The sequence below is a fragment of the Armigeres subalbatus genome, chromosome 2, assembly GCF_024139115.2.
Source record: "Armigeres subalbatus isolate Guangzhou_Male chromosome 2, GZ_Asu_2, whole genome shotgun sequence".
Classification (NCBI taxonomy): Eukaryota; Metazoa; Arthropoda; class Insecta; order Diptera; family Culicidae; genus Armigeres; species Armigeres subalbatus.
The window spans coordinates 197,270,843-197,288,079 of record NC_085140.1 but is presented as its reverse complement, the minus strand read 5'-3'; the positions used below and the strand labels follow the sequence as shown (position 1 = coordinate 197,288,079).

Below are 17,237 nucleotides of genomic sequence, written 5' to 3'. Positions count from 1 at the left end.
CCGTTTGCATATGAGCTAGTTCTAGCGGACAATGCACTATCCGACAATACTAGCACGAAATTAGCATAATGTAAACGCTTATTAGTGAGAACAATTCCTGTTTACATTGTGCTAATATCGCGCTAGTATTGTCGGATAGTGCATTGTCCGCTAGAACTAGCTCATATGTAAACGGGCCAATAATCATCGAGGCTTCATGCAAGCTAACTCGTTCGCGATTCTGTAGGCAGAGCATCGCGCACGAATTTCTCGACCAGAATCGCATCGCTTCGCTCACTCGCCGGAAAATGATTTCGTTTTAATAAGCGTCAAAACGCAATCGAAGCGTATGTTTTGTTTGCATATGAATTTATCAGCCATTGTTTTAAGCGAAAAAAGCTAATTCAATGCATTCAACAATGAAGAACACATAAAAATGCAACGATGCAAATCGCGATTCGAATCATGAATGATTCTCTGGACCATGATTCTGATGGGATTTGACTCACGCATGATTTGAATCGTCAAAGAGATTTGAGAATTTAAGATTTCACAAATTACTGATAGTGATTGTAAAGGCGCATTTACAGGACCATCATTCTATGAAGTAGAGAGTTTTGTTTGCCGTTTTGGAAATTGTCGCAGAAGTAAAATTTTCTCGCAAAATAAAACGAAAGTAGTTTTGCTGCTGTTAGTGACTGGAAAGGGGCATTGAGAATAATTTTGCCATTGGCGGCTGTCGACGAGTAGTTGCTGCAGAGAATTATTCACAAAGATGGCGTTTGTAGCAAATAAACAGTAAATCAGTGAGCGGCGACAGAAGAATTGTGCAAATGCAATTTTCTCTCATTTTTCACTCGCTGCCGACAAGCCTGCTTCACCACGATTTTTAAACAAATTCTATTGAGCGCTTCTACTGATGACGACCACACGATGATTTCCAGCAAAACCGCACACGCGTGAGGGGAAGCAGCTTTCTGGGTTGACTTGAGACGATGGCTTCGCCGGTAGCGGTCCAAGTCACATCTGTGATGGCCGTTGAAGGAAATTTTTATGCTGAGAACAGATTACGATCAGTTTGAAGCGTAAATATTTTACACTTCACATAATTTTTGGTTAAAGTTTTGGTTAAAACACGATAAAAAATCTCACTAAAATGTTGAGAATGTCTAACTTATAAGGAAAGTGCAAACACCGCCATGTGGATCAATCAGGGTATTATATAGTAAATCTCGTTCAAAAATTGCTTTACCAATCGTGTATTACTTTTTCTGTTAAAGAAAATGATAAGTAAATGATAATTGTCTTTTCAGGACCACAAGATGCCTCGGAAACGTGCGTGAAGACATCGCTGCTGTCCGCAATGCTAGCAACGTGCTGTGTGGTATTATGTATCCTGTCCGGATCTCTTCTGGCAGCGTGTGCCAAACTAAGGTATCGTAAGAAAGATGACGGCTTTTTTAACGCTTACGTTGGTCATAAAGCACAGCTGGATTGAAATCAATAACATTTCCCTGAAAACCCATCCCTTTTTATAGAGCACACCGTATTTCCTTCCCTTAAAAGCGAAATATCAACAGAAGAATGAATATGCGGTAAGACAAAGCTTATTGTGTGTGACAGATTTAGATTTCAATTCGAGTTTTTCTGGGAGCATTTCATCTTTCTGCATAACATATCGAATTCCAGTCCCTTTAAAATTCCAATCCACTCAATATCCTACCGAATTTCCATTCAGAGATTCACTGTGATAATTGCTAACACAATTCCGCATCGAGTATTAACAAACAAATCCGTCAATAGCTGATTTCTTATTTAGTCGACAATCATAAATATCATATTTCGCTGCTGAATGCAAATAGATTATAAGTTACAAGGGATAAGGATTTGAAACAAATATATTTTTATATTAGAAAAATAATAACAAAGATGGTCAAGTGACTGTGGGCCTCTTGGAATCCAATCAACGTTGGCCCCACTTTCTTGACGCGTCTTCAACGAATGGTCTGATATGAAAATTTTCCAAAATTTTCTTTAGCTTAGAGCGTATGCGATATATTTTAGAAGCTAGCCACAACAACGAAGGGACTTTTCCTACTTTGAAATGTTCATATTTTAAGGCAGGAAGAACTTCGAATTTACGATTAAGAAAATAACGAATTTCTTTCAAATAATTTGTAAATATGTTTTTGTGTTTCTCTATATTTGAAATTGAATCTCGTTCATAGTGCTACTTCACAACACATTTTTAATATAATTTACATCACATTGTTATTCAGATCCTTTCTTTGTAATATAAGTTTATCAATAGGTGTAAATATACTCGTAACAAATTATTTTAAACTTACTGTATTCCATTCGAGTGCTAATAAAGAAGTATACTATCATCAATATATCATCAATATAAAAACACTGTATTCAAATCTCCGTTGGTATTTTTCACAGCCATAACTCCCTGCATATTATTCGGATACCCGTTTCTAGGCATAACGGCAAATAATTTTGGTTTCCCACGTCCGCTCATTCTTTCTCGGAAGACGTTCTTGCTGCGTTCGAAGTATCCATGCGGGTAACGTCCTGGGCGAAACACTCGAATGGATTTAGGCCGTTTCTGCTGTTTCGTCATAGCCACCTTGTCAGAAGCACTTGCTTCTCTTCGTCGGGCACTGTAGAAGGCAAACGGCTTCACTACGAAATAGTAGAACAGTTCAACAATACTGAGCACTGATCCTCCCATGCATAGGCCAAATATTCCGCCGAAGGATGCCAGTAGTGAGTCCCAGGACAGGAAAGCCTCTCGACGATACTTTACGCAGTACAAATCCTTGAAGTGCACATGAAGAGTGGCGTAGTTTGCGACGTCGCGGCCTCCGCTAGTCAACGAAAGTAATGTGAATATTATGAAATACAGATAAAGTAAGCATTCTCTTGATAAATTTGATGAACGGATTTACCATTAAATTAATGAAACTTAAAACGTACGGTAACAAAATTGCAAGAAGTTATTCCACTTCCATATTTCCAGCATATAAAGAAATGTTTAAAACTAGATTTATACATATGTACAATATGTGAATGATTTAATTCGAAAAATGTGTTGAAGGTTTAATTTTTGTTTTATTCCATTTTGCAAGCTATATGCTTCATACTTCATCTTTTAAAAAATATCTACGTACATTTTTGCGACCTCTTAGAACTCACGCAGTTTTGCAAAGAAGGTGTTCCCGGAAGGCGGTCACATTGGCCGCCATTTTGATTTTTCACATTTGAAACAAATATAACTTGTCATAAGACGAGTTAATACAATCCCATTGAATTCCACCACTTAATTGTATCTTGACAGATACGTATTTCGACCTCAACGGTAAGGCCGTCTTCAGTGTCTCGTACTTGACTCGACTTGCAAGTACGAGACACTGAAGACGGCCTTACCGTTGAGGTCGAAATACGTATCTGCCAAGATACAATTAAGTGGTGGAATTCAATGGGATTGTATTAACTCGTCTTATGACAAGTGAAGACATTCCACTAAAAAGCTCAAAATAATTTTCTTATCAACAAATATAAAATAACAGAGCACGACTTAATTGACCTTTTGCAAAACAAAAACAACTTAATTCACCGAGTGGTGACACTGTCTTTCTCGCATTTAACCAAGACACCAACCATATATGGCGCTTACATACTTCGATTCCATTTGCTTAATAACTTTTAAACGTAATAGTCGATCGTTATAAAATTCAATAGTAATCAAATAGGGTTTGTCCCCTGTCGAATGCAACTTATTGCGAGAAAATCGGTTTAGAATTACTATATAAAAAAGTGGCTAATGTTTTTCGGTTTTCGTGTGCACACACACACAAACACACGGATAGACAGACATTTGTTCAGCTCGATGAGCTGAGTCGATTTGTATATAACATCATGGGTCTCCGAGACTTCTATAAAAAGTTCGATTGTGGAGTGAAATGATAGCCTGTAAGCCTTCCTCTGGTCAGCCTTCAGAAGGTTGGCGTTCTCTTCCCGTCCCATGCCACAAGTCCTTGGCCACCACCATCACCGCAGAACGCGAGTGGCAGCGGAGACGAACGAAGAGTTGCTTGCGGTGGCCCGAACCCTTGATACGAACAATGCTCCGGAGCCCGACGGAGTGCCAAACCTCGCTCTGAAGGCAGCGATCAATGGCTAATGTTCAGGAAGAGATACCTCGACGAGCGCAGTTTCCCCGATAGGTGGAAGAGACAGAAGCTGGTGCTGCTGTCGAATCCCGGGAAACCACCAGGTGGCCCATCAGCGTACAGACCAATCTGCCTACTGGACACCACAGGGAAGTTGCTTGAGAGGATTATCCTCAACAGGCTGACCCCGTACACCGAAGGTACGAACGGCCTGTCAAGCAATTAGTTTGGGTTTCGTAAGGGTAGGTCGTAGCCTACAGCCACCGACACAACATCCCCTTCGTCATAGGGTGCGACGCAAATGCACATCACACCGTATGGGGAAGTACCAATATAAACACCAGAGGTGAGTACCTGTTACAGTTTCTCTCTTCTGTTGGTGACAAGCCCACGTTTGAAAACTCCATTCGTCAGGAAGTTTTGGACTTGACTCTATGTAGGCGGTCTATCTCTGATAAAATAAAAAACTGGCATGTTTCTAAAGAAATATCAATGTCAGACCATAAACACATCATCTTCGAATGGGAAGGGGGTCAAACGATGGAAAAAACGTTTAAAGATCCTAAGAAAACTGATTGGGAATCCTACTCAGCTATCCTACGATCCGAAGAGTACATCATAGAAAGTCACATCAAGTCCATAACACAATTGGAAGATGCGTCCAAATCCATTAAAAACAAAATCCTTAACGCCTACCAAGAGAGCTGTCCAACTAAATCAACTAGTTCGAGTAGAGACGTTCCATGGTGGAATAAAACTCTTAAGAAGCTTAGGAAAACTGCGCGTAGGGAGTTCAACCGTGCTAAGCGAATTGGCGATTGGATCCTATACAGAAAGGCCCTGACGAACTACAACAAAGAAATAAGGTCAGCCAAACGGAAATCGTGGATTCTAATGTGTGAAAGCATAGAGAATACACCCGTAGTGGCCAGACTTCAAAAAACTCTTTCAAAAGACCACTCCAATGGTGTGGGTAGCCTCCGAAAGACGGATGGTTCGCTCACTGTAGAGCCTAGCGATACACTGAGCGAATTGTTAAAGATCCACTTCCCTGATTCAATCCCTGAGTCGAGCATCGGCGACCAAGGCACTGGAATTGCTGTCTCATATCCACAAGAGATCCAATCATGGGTTTCTGGATCTAAAAAAGACGCAATAAAGGTTGTAAAGGAAGCTTTCACTCGGGTTGAGAGGGCTGTGAGATCTTTCGAGCCATTTAAGTCTCCTGGCATGGATGGAATATTCCCAGCGTTGAACCAAAAAGAGGAGAAAACACTGGTTCCACCCTTGGTTGCGATTTTTAAGGCGAGTCTGATTTTGGGGCACATACCTAACGATTGGCGTCAAATCCGGGCTGTCTTCATTCCGAAGGCAAGCAAGAGAGATAAAACCAACCCCAAAGCATTCAGGCCGATAAGTTTATCCTCTGTAATGCTCAAAATTATGGAAAAGGTACTATGCGAGTACATAAATCACAAATTTATGAAAGCAATGCCTTTGTCAAAAACCAATTCGCTTATCAAAGTGGAAAATCTACGATCTCTGCACTACATACGGTAGTTCAAAAATCGAAAAACACTTAATGCAAAAGAAATTGCTCTTGTAGCATTTCTTGATATTGAGGACGCATTCGATAACGCTTCTTATTCGTCTATAGAGTCAGCAATGTTGAGGAGAAAATTCGACCCATGCATTGCTACCTGGGTACATGCTATGCTATGCTATGCTAATCGGAAAATCTCCTCTGAGCTTAGCGGTTCATACATCACTGTTAAAGCAACAAGGGGGTGTCCGCAAGGCGGAGTGCTTTCTCCTTTGTTGTGGTCACTGGTGGTGGATGAGCTTCTAGACAGCTTAGAGAGAAGAGGCTTCGAAGTGGTTGGATATGCTGATGACGTTGTCATTATTGTACGAGGCAAATTCGAAAGTGTTATCGTGGAAAGAATGCAATCTGCCCTAAATCACACTTTTTCCTGGTGTCAAAAGAATCAACTAGGCATAAATCCTACAAAAACTTCCATTATCCCTTTCATCAAACGGAGAAAGGTAGAACTAAAACCCCTTTTCTTGAATCAAACACAATTAGTTTATTCAAGTGAAGTAAAATATCTAGGTGTCATACTCGACGCAAAGCCGAATTGGAACTCTCATCTCCAATCAGTTGTGCAGAAAGGTCTCAATACACTTTGGGTTTGTTCAAAAACCCTTGGTAAAAGATGGGGCCTAAAACCAAGTATGATCATGTGGATATATAAAACCATTGTCCGTCCCAGGACAACTTACGCTTCCCTTGCCTGGTGGCCTAAAACTAATGAGGCTGCTGCAAGGGCTAAGCTCAACAAAATCCAACGCACCGCTTGCATAGCCATCACTGGTGCAGTTCGTAGTACACCCACTTTGGCACTAGACGCAATGCTTCACCTGCCCCGGTTAGATCAATTCATAAAGCTGGAAGCGGAAAAAAGTGCTCTAAGGTTAAAGAGAACAAAAACACTGCTGTCGGGAGACCTTACGGGTCACCTCAGCATATTAAATGAATTTGCCATAAATCCCGCAATAGGAATTTGTAGTGACTGGATGGAAACGGTAGTCAATTATGACTTACCTTACGATGTGTTCGTTCCTTCCCGCCAGGAGTGGGAAGGAGGTGGACCAACGTTCCAACAGGCTCTATAAATTTCTTCACAGATGGTTCGAAAATGACTAATCTGACAGGATCCGGAATCTATGGCCCTACAACAACAATTTCTGTCCACTTAGGACAGTGGCCCTGATATTTCAGGCGGAAATATATGCAATATTAGAATGCGTGTTATTATGCCTGAGGAGAAAGTATAGATTTGCAAAATATGTATTTTCTCTGACAGCCAAGCGGCACTTAAGTCGCTTAATAACTACACTTGTAACTCAAAGCTAGTGTGGGAATGCATTCTGGCTTTGAAAAACTTATCCATACGCAATCGAGTCTATCTATATTGGATCCCAGGACATACGGGTCAAGAGGGAAACGAGATTGCTGATGAGCTAGCCAGGAATGGATCTAATGAAAGGTTCATTGGCCCTGAGCCCTTCTGCGGGATCTCAGACTGCTCTGTAAAAGGGAACTGAACAAATATATGGTCAGTCAAATCACATCAAACTGGAATGCACTTCCCCATACGAGCCAATCCAAAAGGCTCGTAACGATTAACCCCAAGAAAACCCAACAACTATTAGGTCTCAACAAAAGGGATCTCAACATCTACACCGGCCTAATAAGATACAGATACCATCTACAAAAGATCGGAGCAATCCAAACCTCAAATTGCCGCTTCTGTGACGAGGAGAGAGAAACATCAGAACACATCCTCTGCTATTGCAGTGCACTCACCCAACGTAGGTTCAAAGTTCTCAGCAAGCCCTTTATAGGGCCTGCTGACATATGGATCTTATCCCCCAAGGGCGTGGTTGGCTTCATAAAGCTAGTCTCGCCAGAATGGGGGAGTCACATACTGTAACTCAGGATCTCTATTCATCAATAATAGATGGTCTTGAGTTCAGTCGATACCAAGGTATCTCAGTGACAAACATGTTACTGAGATAACTTGCGTATTTCACAGCAAAAGGGTATATCACAATAGTCCTAAAATCTGGACGCAGTGATCTTCACCCGACAAACGAGGAAAGGGTAGGTCCACGGTGGATGCTATCAACTCGGTTGTGAAAACTGCGGAAGTAGCGATACAACGCAAGCGGAGGGGAACTCGATTCTGTGCGATTGTGACGCTCGACGTCAAGAATGCATTCAACAGCGCAAGCTGAGATGCCATCGCGCTCTCGTTACTCCGGTTGGGCATTCCGGTGGGTCAGTACAACATTTTGGAAAGCTATTTCCAGAATCGCGTACTCTTATACGAGACCGATGAAGAGGAGGGTAGTGCTTCTATCACCGCAGGAGTCCCTCAGGGATCTATCCTGGGCCCGGTGCTATGGAACACTATGTACGACAGTGTTTTAAGACTGAAGTTCCCCCAGGTGTTGAGATTGTTGAGTTCGCTGACGACATAACGCTGGAGGTTTACGGAGAGTCGATTGTTGAGGTGGAACTTACGGCGGTCCATGCGATTGCTATAGTAGAGAAATGGATGAGCACAACGCAGCTGGGGCTAGCTCATCATAAAACAGAGTTGGTTGTTAACAACCGTAAGTCGGTACAGGATGCAGTGGTTCGCGTGGGCGACTGTGAGATCATTTCCAAGCGGGAGGTGCAGCTCCTCGGAGTGCTGATCGACGATAGACTGTCCTTCGGCAGTCACGTAGATTACGCCTGCAGGAGAGCTTCGACAGCTATTGCGGCATTATCCAGAATGATGTCCAATAGCTCGGGGGGCGCTCCAGCAGACGCAGGTTATTAGCTGGGGTTGGCGTATCTATCCTTAGATACGGCGGCAAAGCTTGGGCCTCCGCGCTTAGCGTCGAACGTAACCTACATAAGCTGGAGAGTGTACACAGGCTAGCGTGCCTCAGAGTGATAAGTGCCTACCGCACGGTATCACGGGATGCAGCTTGTGTGATTGCGTGTATGTTACCCATTGGACTAGTCATACGGGAAGACGAGGAGAGTTTCGAAATGCGCGGAACCAGAGGAGCCCGTAAAGCCATTAGAGTCACCTCGACTATCAAGTGGCAACGGGACTGGCATAACTCTTCTAAGGCGTATCAAGATGGGTTAATAGGAGGCATGGGGAAGTTCACTTCCATCTGACACAGTTCCTGTCAGGCCATGGCTGCTTTAGGTGGTACCTACATAGGTTTGGGCATACGGACTCTCCCGTCTGCCCGGACTGCCCAGGGGTCGACGAAACTGCCGAGCACGTACTATTCGTATGTCCTCGTTTCGTCGATGTGAGGAGCGGAATGTTTGAGGTGTGCGGGAGGGACACTACCCCGGATAATCTTATCCAGAGGATGTGTCAAGAGGTTGAAAAGTGGAACGCGGTCTCGGCCGCTACCACTCAGATTGCCAGCATCTTGCAGCGCAATTGGCGCGCCGAGCAGCAGTCGGATAGCGCCGACTAGTGGGTAGTTAATCAAGTAGTAGAGGAACTAGTGTGTAGCTAGTTACGAGGTAGAGGACCTATCGGGTAGCTAGTTGAGATTTGAAGCTAGTGGGTAGCTAGTATGTGGGCGTAGTAGTCGCACGGACCCCTCTCAAAAGTAAGGCCACAAGACTGTTCCAGGGAGACTCAGGGTCTGTGAACAGGGTGGTTATAACGGGTCGGCGGTAGCTAAACCCCGCTCGCCGTTAGCCCACCGGTGTCTGGATTCCCACCCTACTGAAAAAAAAACATACCCAAGCAAGAGAAATTAACTCAATAATACCTCATTATGTTATTGATACCATGCTCTGTTATGAACTAACCTTGCATAAGAGCAAGATTACCGGTGGTGAGTTTAAGCCGTTTGGCAGCGCAGTATCATTACTTGACACTTTACCGGTCGCTACTAAACGCGCTGCTATAACAGTAGCGCGACTGACAGGTGACCAAATTTGGTAGCGCGATAAGAGCGCTGCTATTTGATGAACTGTCAACTGTCAAACGTCACCGGTACGGAATACACCAACCAAATTGAGAGCCGAAAATAGTGACCGATACCGAAACGAGTGACGAAACTAAAATGAAAGCGCTGCGCGGGTGATTAAAATGCTCGCGACCGATAATGATGCTCTAAGAAGCAAAATACCAAAAATTAATATGCACACTTCTTTATACATACCATACTCTGTTATTACAATACCAAACGCACCACAAATCATTATTCATTTGGTATTGAAATACTTAAGCATGTTATGCCTCGTATTTTTTATTTAATTTTTGGTATTATTTTTTGGTATTTTACCTCTTATGCAAGGCTAGTTCACATCAATTTCTGTTTTCGAAGTCATCCTTTGCAAGAGCCGTAATGTAGGCCATTATTTACGATGTGTATCACACTAAGGCAAAACCAAACGATTGAGTCGAGAAAAGCATCGTCACCGCTACGGAATTGGACTGCAGAAGGTGTGTGAAAATCTTCGTGCGTGAATTGGCCGAACAGTTTTTAAACTGTCCGTAAAGCTACGGAAGAATATAATCCTTTCCGCTCTAAAGTGCGAAGGGCTAGTAACAGAAAAAAGACGTTAGGAAAATTATTTTGAGCTTTTTAGTGGAATGTCTTCACTTGTCATACGACGAGTTTGTACAATCCCATTGAATTCCTCCACTTAATTGTATCTTGACAGATACGTATTTCGACCTCAACAGTAAGGCCGTCTTCAGTGTCTCGTACTTGACTCGACGAGTTAATAGTTGAAGTCGAGTCAAGTACGAGACACTGAAGACGGCCTTACTGTTGAGGTCGAAATATGTATCTGTCAAGATACAATTAAGTGGTGGAATTCAATGGGATTGTACAAACTCGTCTTATGACAAATAAATATATTCACCAAAAGTTATCGTTTCAGTGCCGAACAGTTTGACGTAAACTACGGCTAAGGAGAAGACTCAGATACGGAAATTTCAAAATTGATAATCGTCACGAAATTATGTCAGATTTTAATCCGTAATAGCGCCTTTATCTTTCAATGGGTTTCTAAGATTTTGTATAGCAATCGACTCGAAAACTCTCCATCTTTCAATGGGTTTTGAAGATTTATATAGCAATCGACTCGAAAACTCTCCACCAGTGGCCAGTTTTATTGAAACTTATGATCATCAACGTTAAACAATTGAAAATTGAAACGAAGCGCTTCATTAGCACTTTAAGCATTTAATCGCCAAAATGTAGGCAATTATCTTTGGGATGCATGAACCACACTAATGCGAATCCAAGAGGGAATCGAGAATGGCATCATCACAATTGGGGAATAAATTTGGATTTCAAGGTAAAAGTTTTAAATTGTGGTATCCAAAAAAAACATATTTTGAGTTACGACAGTTTTGTTCGAAACCAGTGACATAAGTAATCAAATTGATTATCTTATAATATACGAGCATGATGACACTACATTCCTCAATGCATCAAACTATTTTATGTAGTTTACGCATGTTGGGCGGTCTTGTCTTGTACTTAACCCTTTTGATTTTTTTCTCTGGGAGCTTTCACTGCATAGTTTAGAGAACCTTTGGCAATGTTACCATTGTTTGCTTGAAACTGTAGATTGACATGTATCGACGGTATACCCGATCCTACAAGCTGATCGATCAGTTATTTATCTCCTGTTGTTAACTTCGACCGTGCCAAATTTTCGGCTGGGGCTTCATGGCAGCTGTGTTGTTTCTTAGCGCTGACTGACACGGCTTCTGTAGTATTGAGTATTAACACCAATAGTGGTCGCGTACTTTGAGGCTTCGCATAAACAACTTGGATTCTGCTACGATTGTAGTACCGCATTCCACGTGTGTTCTCGAACTTAAGTCGGAATCCTTGCTTCCAAATGCTGATGAAATCAACCAAGTCCTCCAACGGAAGCTCGCAAGTGAACGCCCAAGTACTCTTAGCCTCCAACTTATATGAAACGGAACCTCATTGAGATGCAATCCGAGAAAGGCCGCTCCGGATCTTGCACTTTGTGACATACTTGGTCTTGGTATATTCTGCATATTCCCTTTATTCAGAATAGCGCTCTTCGGCGGTGTAGCGGGAAAACTTTCGGATGCAGTTTCAATGGATTCATTTCCGTGCTCTTCGAGAGATGTAGATTTTTGATCAGTTTTCTTGGAATAGCGGTTCATGAGACTATGTTGGGACAAAGAGTTAGTCATCTCGGTACTGTGTCCGCTCGCTGCTCTATCCTCGATTTGAGTAATCGAAGACATTTCTTCGATTTTGATGAGTTTGTCCTTAAGTTTCCAGAAACTGTCTTCGAATTTCGAGTGTATGTATGATAATTAGTATTCGGATGTTGTTCCACTGAATTCCACGGTTTTGCTAGCTTCTTATAGAGCTGGACACTGGTTGGCCGGAAAAAAGACTGAGCGCAAAATTCCACTCACTCCACCCACAATAAATTTTGTTTTTTTTAACTTTATTGAAGTTATTTTTTTAATATTCTTAATTTCATCATTTGCCAGCAGAGAGGTCTATTGAGCTATAAAGTGCACAACATCGCATAACATATTGCATTCAAAATACTTCAGATAAGACATTTTGAATTTCTAAACTTAAAAAAACATTGGTTATATAACTTTGGTAACATTGGTCATTTCTGTAAATTGCCTATTTTCTAGCTATTAGTTGGACAATCACCGTCATCCTTTTTTGCTTCAATAATCATACCTAGCTTTGTTGCAAAATCTGAAATTGGAGATAGCGTGGAATATGAAGCACGCATATTATTAGCGTAAGAAGGAAGACGTAATAAAAAAAAATATGCAAAATATCATTCTGTCAAAATTCAATAAAAAACGAAAACTTCAAATAAATTTCAAGCTTTAACATCAGGGCTTAAAAATTCCAAGGAACCGACAAGAAGCTGGTCAAGATTGCTTCACCTAGTCAAAGTTATATTCATGCCAAAAACAAACGACGTTTGACTATGAGCCAGCACCATCCTGATTTATATTTCCTAACACCTGAACAATCGGACAAGATCGGAGTAGGTAGTTTTAGCATGAGATTCAGGAGCACACAACAGTCAGGCAATTCACAGACCGTTTCCTGTACATATATGGTGAGTTTGATATTATGGTGAGTTTGAACGGGTAACAAAGCAATTTGTGCTCTGGGATTCTAGATGAGTATAAACTTCACGTTATCCTTATTTATTCTATTTAACAACATTTAGCTTTTCATTAATTGTATTTTTTCTTTAATTTCTAATACTTTGAAGACATCTGAAAACCTTGCATTGTTGTATTTCCCCAACATAATATTTACTCAATATTTTGACATAGATTCTAAGTAGCACTGCGAGAATGTTAACTTGCTTATGCAAATTTATTCCTAATAGGGTATCGGTATACAGAAGAAAAAAATTTTTTTTTTTTTAATTGATAATTAAGGGAAATTTAAAATTTTAATACCTTAGCCAATAGATAAACTAATAAATTTGCTAACAAAAATGAAATTGGTGTCATTTAACATCAACAACTACAAAATATCGCTTGCACCACTAATGGGTGCACTGTTCCTTTAGTGGCGGTAAAAATTAATTTTGGTTCCCATAGTGGTGCTATCCGTTGATTTCTTATAAGACTCGCCAATATTGGTACAGTTGCACCACTAAAGGTGCAAGGAAGTCAATTTTATTAAGGAAAATCACTGTTTTTGATAGTTTTTCGGGCGAAATCTTAGGATAAGTTGTATTTGACACGATATTTGAAGGACGACGCATCAACTGAAACCATCGTAAAGTGTATTATAATGAAAAATCACATTAGAACCCCACTACCTCCAGTATTGGTGCTACCTCCACCAATATGTACGGTTACCCTAATATGACCAACATTTGAATTTGACTGGGTTTTGTATAAATTTCACTCTTCTTGGTGGTTGGTTAACATAATCATGCTGCATTTTATTAATGATTCAACAACTCGTATTCCAAAGGATGATGATTTGAGCTTTCAAATACTTCTTTCTTAGGAACCTGAATTCAGGCATAACACACTAAGCCATAAAATATTTTCTTTTTATTATATTACACTCTTCGTCACTCTTCAAATTCTTGTAACGTAAAGTATTTCATGAACAGTCTCTTATTGCCTATGGTATGTCAATACCAACATTTTTGGGACGTATTGTTTAACTTGGTGGCCCACCTAATTCAAACCAGAAGCATCTACAGGTAACTTAACAGTATTAATAAATAATAAATATACATGTGGTGTTGGTTTGCGTGACTGTGCTGGTTCGAAATGCTGACGTTTAGATCTTTTTAAGCGGAATCAAATGACTCGATGGAATCATTTTACTAAATGTGCTCCACCAATTGTGTATGCTCATTTGGCCTTATTTTATGTGTTGTTATTTTGTACACAATTTGATAGCAAGATTTTTTAATTTCGATTTCGAACCCAGCCACCCTCAGCATGGTCTTGCTTTGTAAACATATAATAGTAGTGTTAACTCAGCGGATTGAAAAGTAGGTTCGTAGGTGAAACGTGATTCTGTGCTCAATTTGATCCAATCACACACCACAACGGGGACTAGACTGCACGCGATTGTTCCTCTTTCAGGTACTCAGCAATGGCGGCATACAATTGCAGGTAAGTAATTATATTGTTTTTTTTTTTTAACTTTGACTTTATTTCATAACTTTACTTCACTTTATTAATTTCAACTTATTACTTCTAACTTCACTATAAGATTAAATTCAACATAAAATTAAAATTTTAAGTTGGTACAATATATTCACTGGTTTGATGCTCGGCTAATGGTGTCCAACAGCGATGGTGGGTAGATGACGAGAAAAAGAAAAGATCAATCATGTCCGTCGTGCTTTTATACTTCATCGATTCAATAGCAATGGGGTTGTCCGGAAGGTGAGGTGCCAACCAAACTTTCACTGCAGAAAGCCACACTCGATGAACAAAATGCTGTCAGTTGTAATACCACATACAGGTGGCGTTGAAATATTCGTGTCGAGTTTGAATGTGGCATGGTATGCACTTCTACTCGAACATGCTGGCCCCTCAGAAATAGCATTTCTGCAAACGATTCTTGCTTGTATTCACACCATGAGTTCGGCTGATTCAATTTTGGCTCCTTTCGAATGATACGCTGGATTTGACAGTTTTCCCTTTCGATGGAATCGATGAAACGATGACGTGAACGTCAAAGCAACCACTGCCTCAATGTTGACAATCAGCACAACTCAGCAAAGCATATGGAACGAAAAATAAGACCCGGTAGCGGGTTACAGGAAAATTTCAATTTATAGGACAGGTTCTTACCTTGTCCTTTCTAACAAAGGACCATTTAATCTTTCTTTTAGGTGCTCCGGACTGGAACTGTCGAGGTTGACCAGGATTGTGGATTTTGGACATAAAGATGACGACGTCAGATTGGGCATGATTTTTCTGCTGAGAGGTTTCTACTTTGCGGTTATTCTTTGCTGCTGCTACTCACTTTCGTTCTCCGTGTTGGTGGTTTGCGTGGGAGGAATCGGCAGCAAGCAGATTTTATTCACCGGACGAATAAATCGACCAGTAGGCGACTGCACCGTGACAACTCGGATAATCCCGTCGGCCCCAGGATGCAGATCGATGATTCGTGCGGTTGGCCAGTTCATTGGAGGAGAATTATCATCCCGAAGAAGCACCAGCTGGTTTATTTTGATTTCGATCGGGGGCTTGAACCATTTCGTGCGAGGTTGCAAAGTGGAAAGATATTCAGCGTGCCAACGTTTCCAGATCAGCTGAAACATCTTCTGGGTCTGCTGCCAGAGTCGGAGCCGATTCAAGGGAATTTCAGTAGAGTCTATTTGTGGAACAGCCTTAAGTGGAGATCCAATAAGAAAGTGTCCGGGCGTTAGGACTTCGAAGTCGGTCGAATCGTCGCTTAAGGGTGTTATAGGGCGAGAGTTAAGGCAGCTCTCAATCTGCGTCAGTAATGTTTCCATCTCGTCGTGCGGCAGTGTGTGATTTCTCAAAACGCGATTGAAATGCTTCTGGGCTGATCGAATCGCAGCCTCCCATAGGCCGCCGAAGTTAGATGCTTTCGGCGGGTTGAAGTGCCATCTGATCCCATTCTCACTACATTCCGTTGCCATGGATTGTTTATATTCCTTGCTGCGAATCAGTTGTCGGAGTTCATTTGCCGCACCAATGAAATTTCTACCGTTGTCGCTGTGGATGTCGCTACATAAGCCGCGGCGAGAGACGAAGCGCCTTAACGCTTGGATGAATTTTGCCGTACTTAAGTCGATAACTAATTCCAGATGCACGGCGCGAGTGGAAAAGCATACGAAGACCGCGACATAGGCTTTTCTCGGGGCTGCACGGCGGTGTATGGGTTGCAGAGTGATAGGTCCCCAGTAGTCAATACCGGTTACCGTGAACGGTCGCGTTGCAGTGACACGGGATGCTGGTAGGTCGGCCATAAACTGTTCCAACAGTTTTGGACGAGCTCGTACACAGGTGACACAATTACGTGTGATGGATCTGGCCAGGCTCCTGGCCCCTGTGATCCAGTATCGCAGACGGATGATTGTGATGAGCAACTGAGGTGCCGCGTGCAGATTGTTTTCGTGACACGAGCGGACTAGGAGCTTCGAGAAAGGATGTGTCGCTGGTAGGAGAAGCTGATGCTTGCTGTCGAAAGGCTGAGGTGCTTGATTCAACCGTCCACCAATTCGTATGACCTGCTCAGGTGAGATGAATGGATTGAACCATCTTAGGCGGGACCTAGGTGACACGGATCTTTTTAGATTGAGCTGCTTCCATTCTTCAGGATAGGATTGTTGTTGAATTAGTCGAATTATAGTGATTTCAGCAGTATGTCGTTCTTCAGTGGTGATGTAGGTTGGATCCGCGTTGATACTAGGTTGCCGTCGGCAATGCCGAATGAATCGCTGGCAGTAGGCGACTACGTTCAGAAGCCGGTTCAAATTTGAAAAGTTTCCCACGAGAATATCGACGAATGATGGTTCCGTAGACGCCGGACATGCCGTTGAGCTTTGTTTCCTTGCTTCCATGAGAATTTCGCCATCAGAAGTTTGATTCGGTGATTCGCTTGGCCAAGATTGTTGATCAAGTTGGAGCCAGTTTGGTCCTTGCCACCAGAGTTTGTTGTTGAGGATGGTTTCTGCTGGAATTCCACGAGACAGACAGTCCGCTGGATTTTCCTGCCCGGCGACATGTTGCCAGGAACAATTTTGCGTGGTAAGTTGGATCTTAGAGACCCGATTGGCAACAAAGGTGGCCCACGATGACGGAGTAGCTTGAAGCCAGCTGATAACCGTCGTCGAGTCGACCCAGAAAAATGTCTCGCCAGTTATTTCAAGAGCTGCTGTTACCTTTTGATACAATTCGGATGCAAGAAGGGCTCCACATAGCTCGAGTCTAGGGATACTCTGCTGTTTTAATGGAGCAACTCTTGATTTGGCAGTCAGGAGGG

General features: G+C 42.0%; 2 protein-coding genes across 3 annotated transcripts in view; one reads left to right on the top strand and one right to left on the bottom strand.

The window, feature by feature from the left end:
• Positions 1-2,322, top strand: part of LOC134211472 (uncharacterized) — a 107,275-nt gene extending 104,953 nt beyond the window's left edge. Inside the window, exons 12-13 of one of the 2 annotated variants that reach the window (XM_062688354.1) lie at positions 1,293-1,413; positions 1,518-2,322. In XM_062688354.1, the coding sequence (XP_062544338.1) occupies positions 1,293-1,413; positions 1,518-1,542 (146 nt within the window). In that variant the 3' untranslated portion in view covers positions 1,543-2,322. Of the gene's footprint in view, positions 1-1,292 lie in introns of both variants that reach the window. The other variant, XM_062688353.1, reaches the window with a different exon arrangement.
• Positions 2,323-2,374: 52 nt separating this feature from the next.
• The window catches only part of LOC134211473 (sodium channel protein Nach-like), a 52,752-nt gene continuing 37,889 nt past the window's right edge, over positions 2,375-17,237 (bottom strand). Inside the window, exon 6 of the mRNA XM_062688355.1 lies at positions 2,375-2,852. Within this exon, the coding sequence (XP_062544339.1) occupies positions 2,378-2,852 (475 nt within the window). The 3' untranslated portion in view covers positions 2,375-2,377. The remainder of the gene's footprint in view (positions 2,853-17,237) is intronic.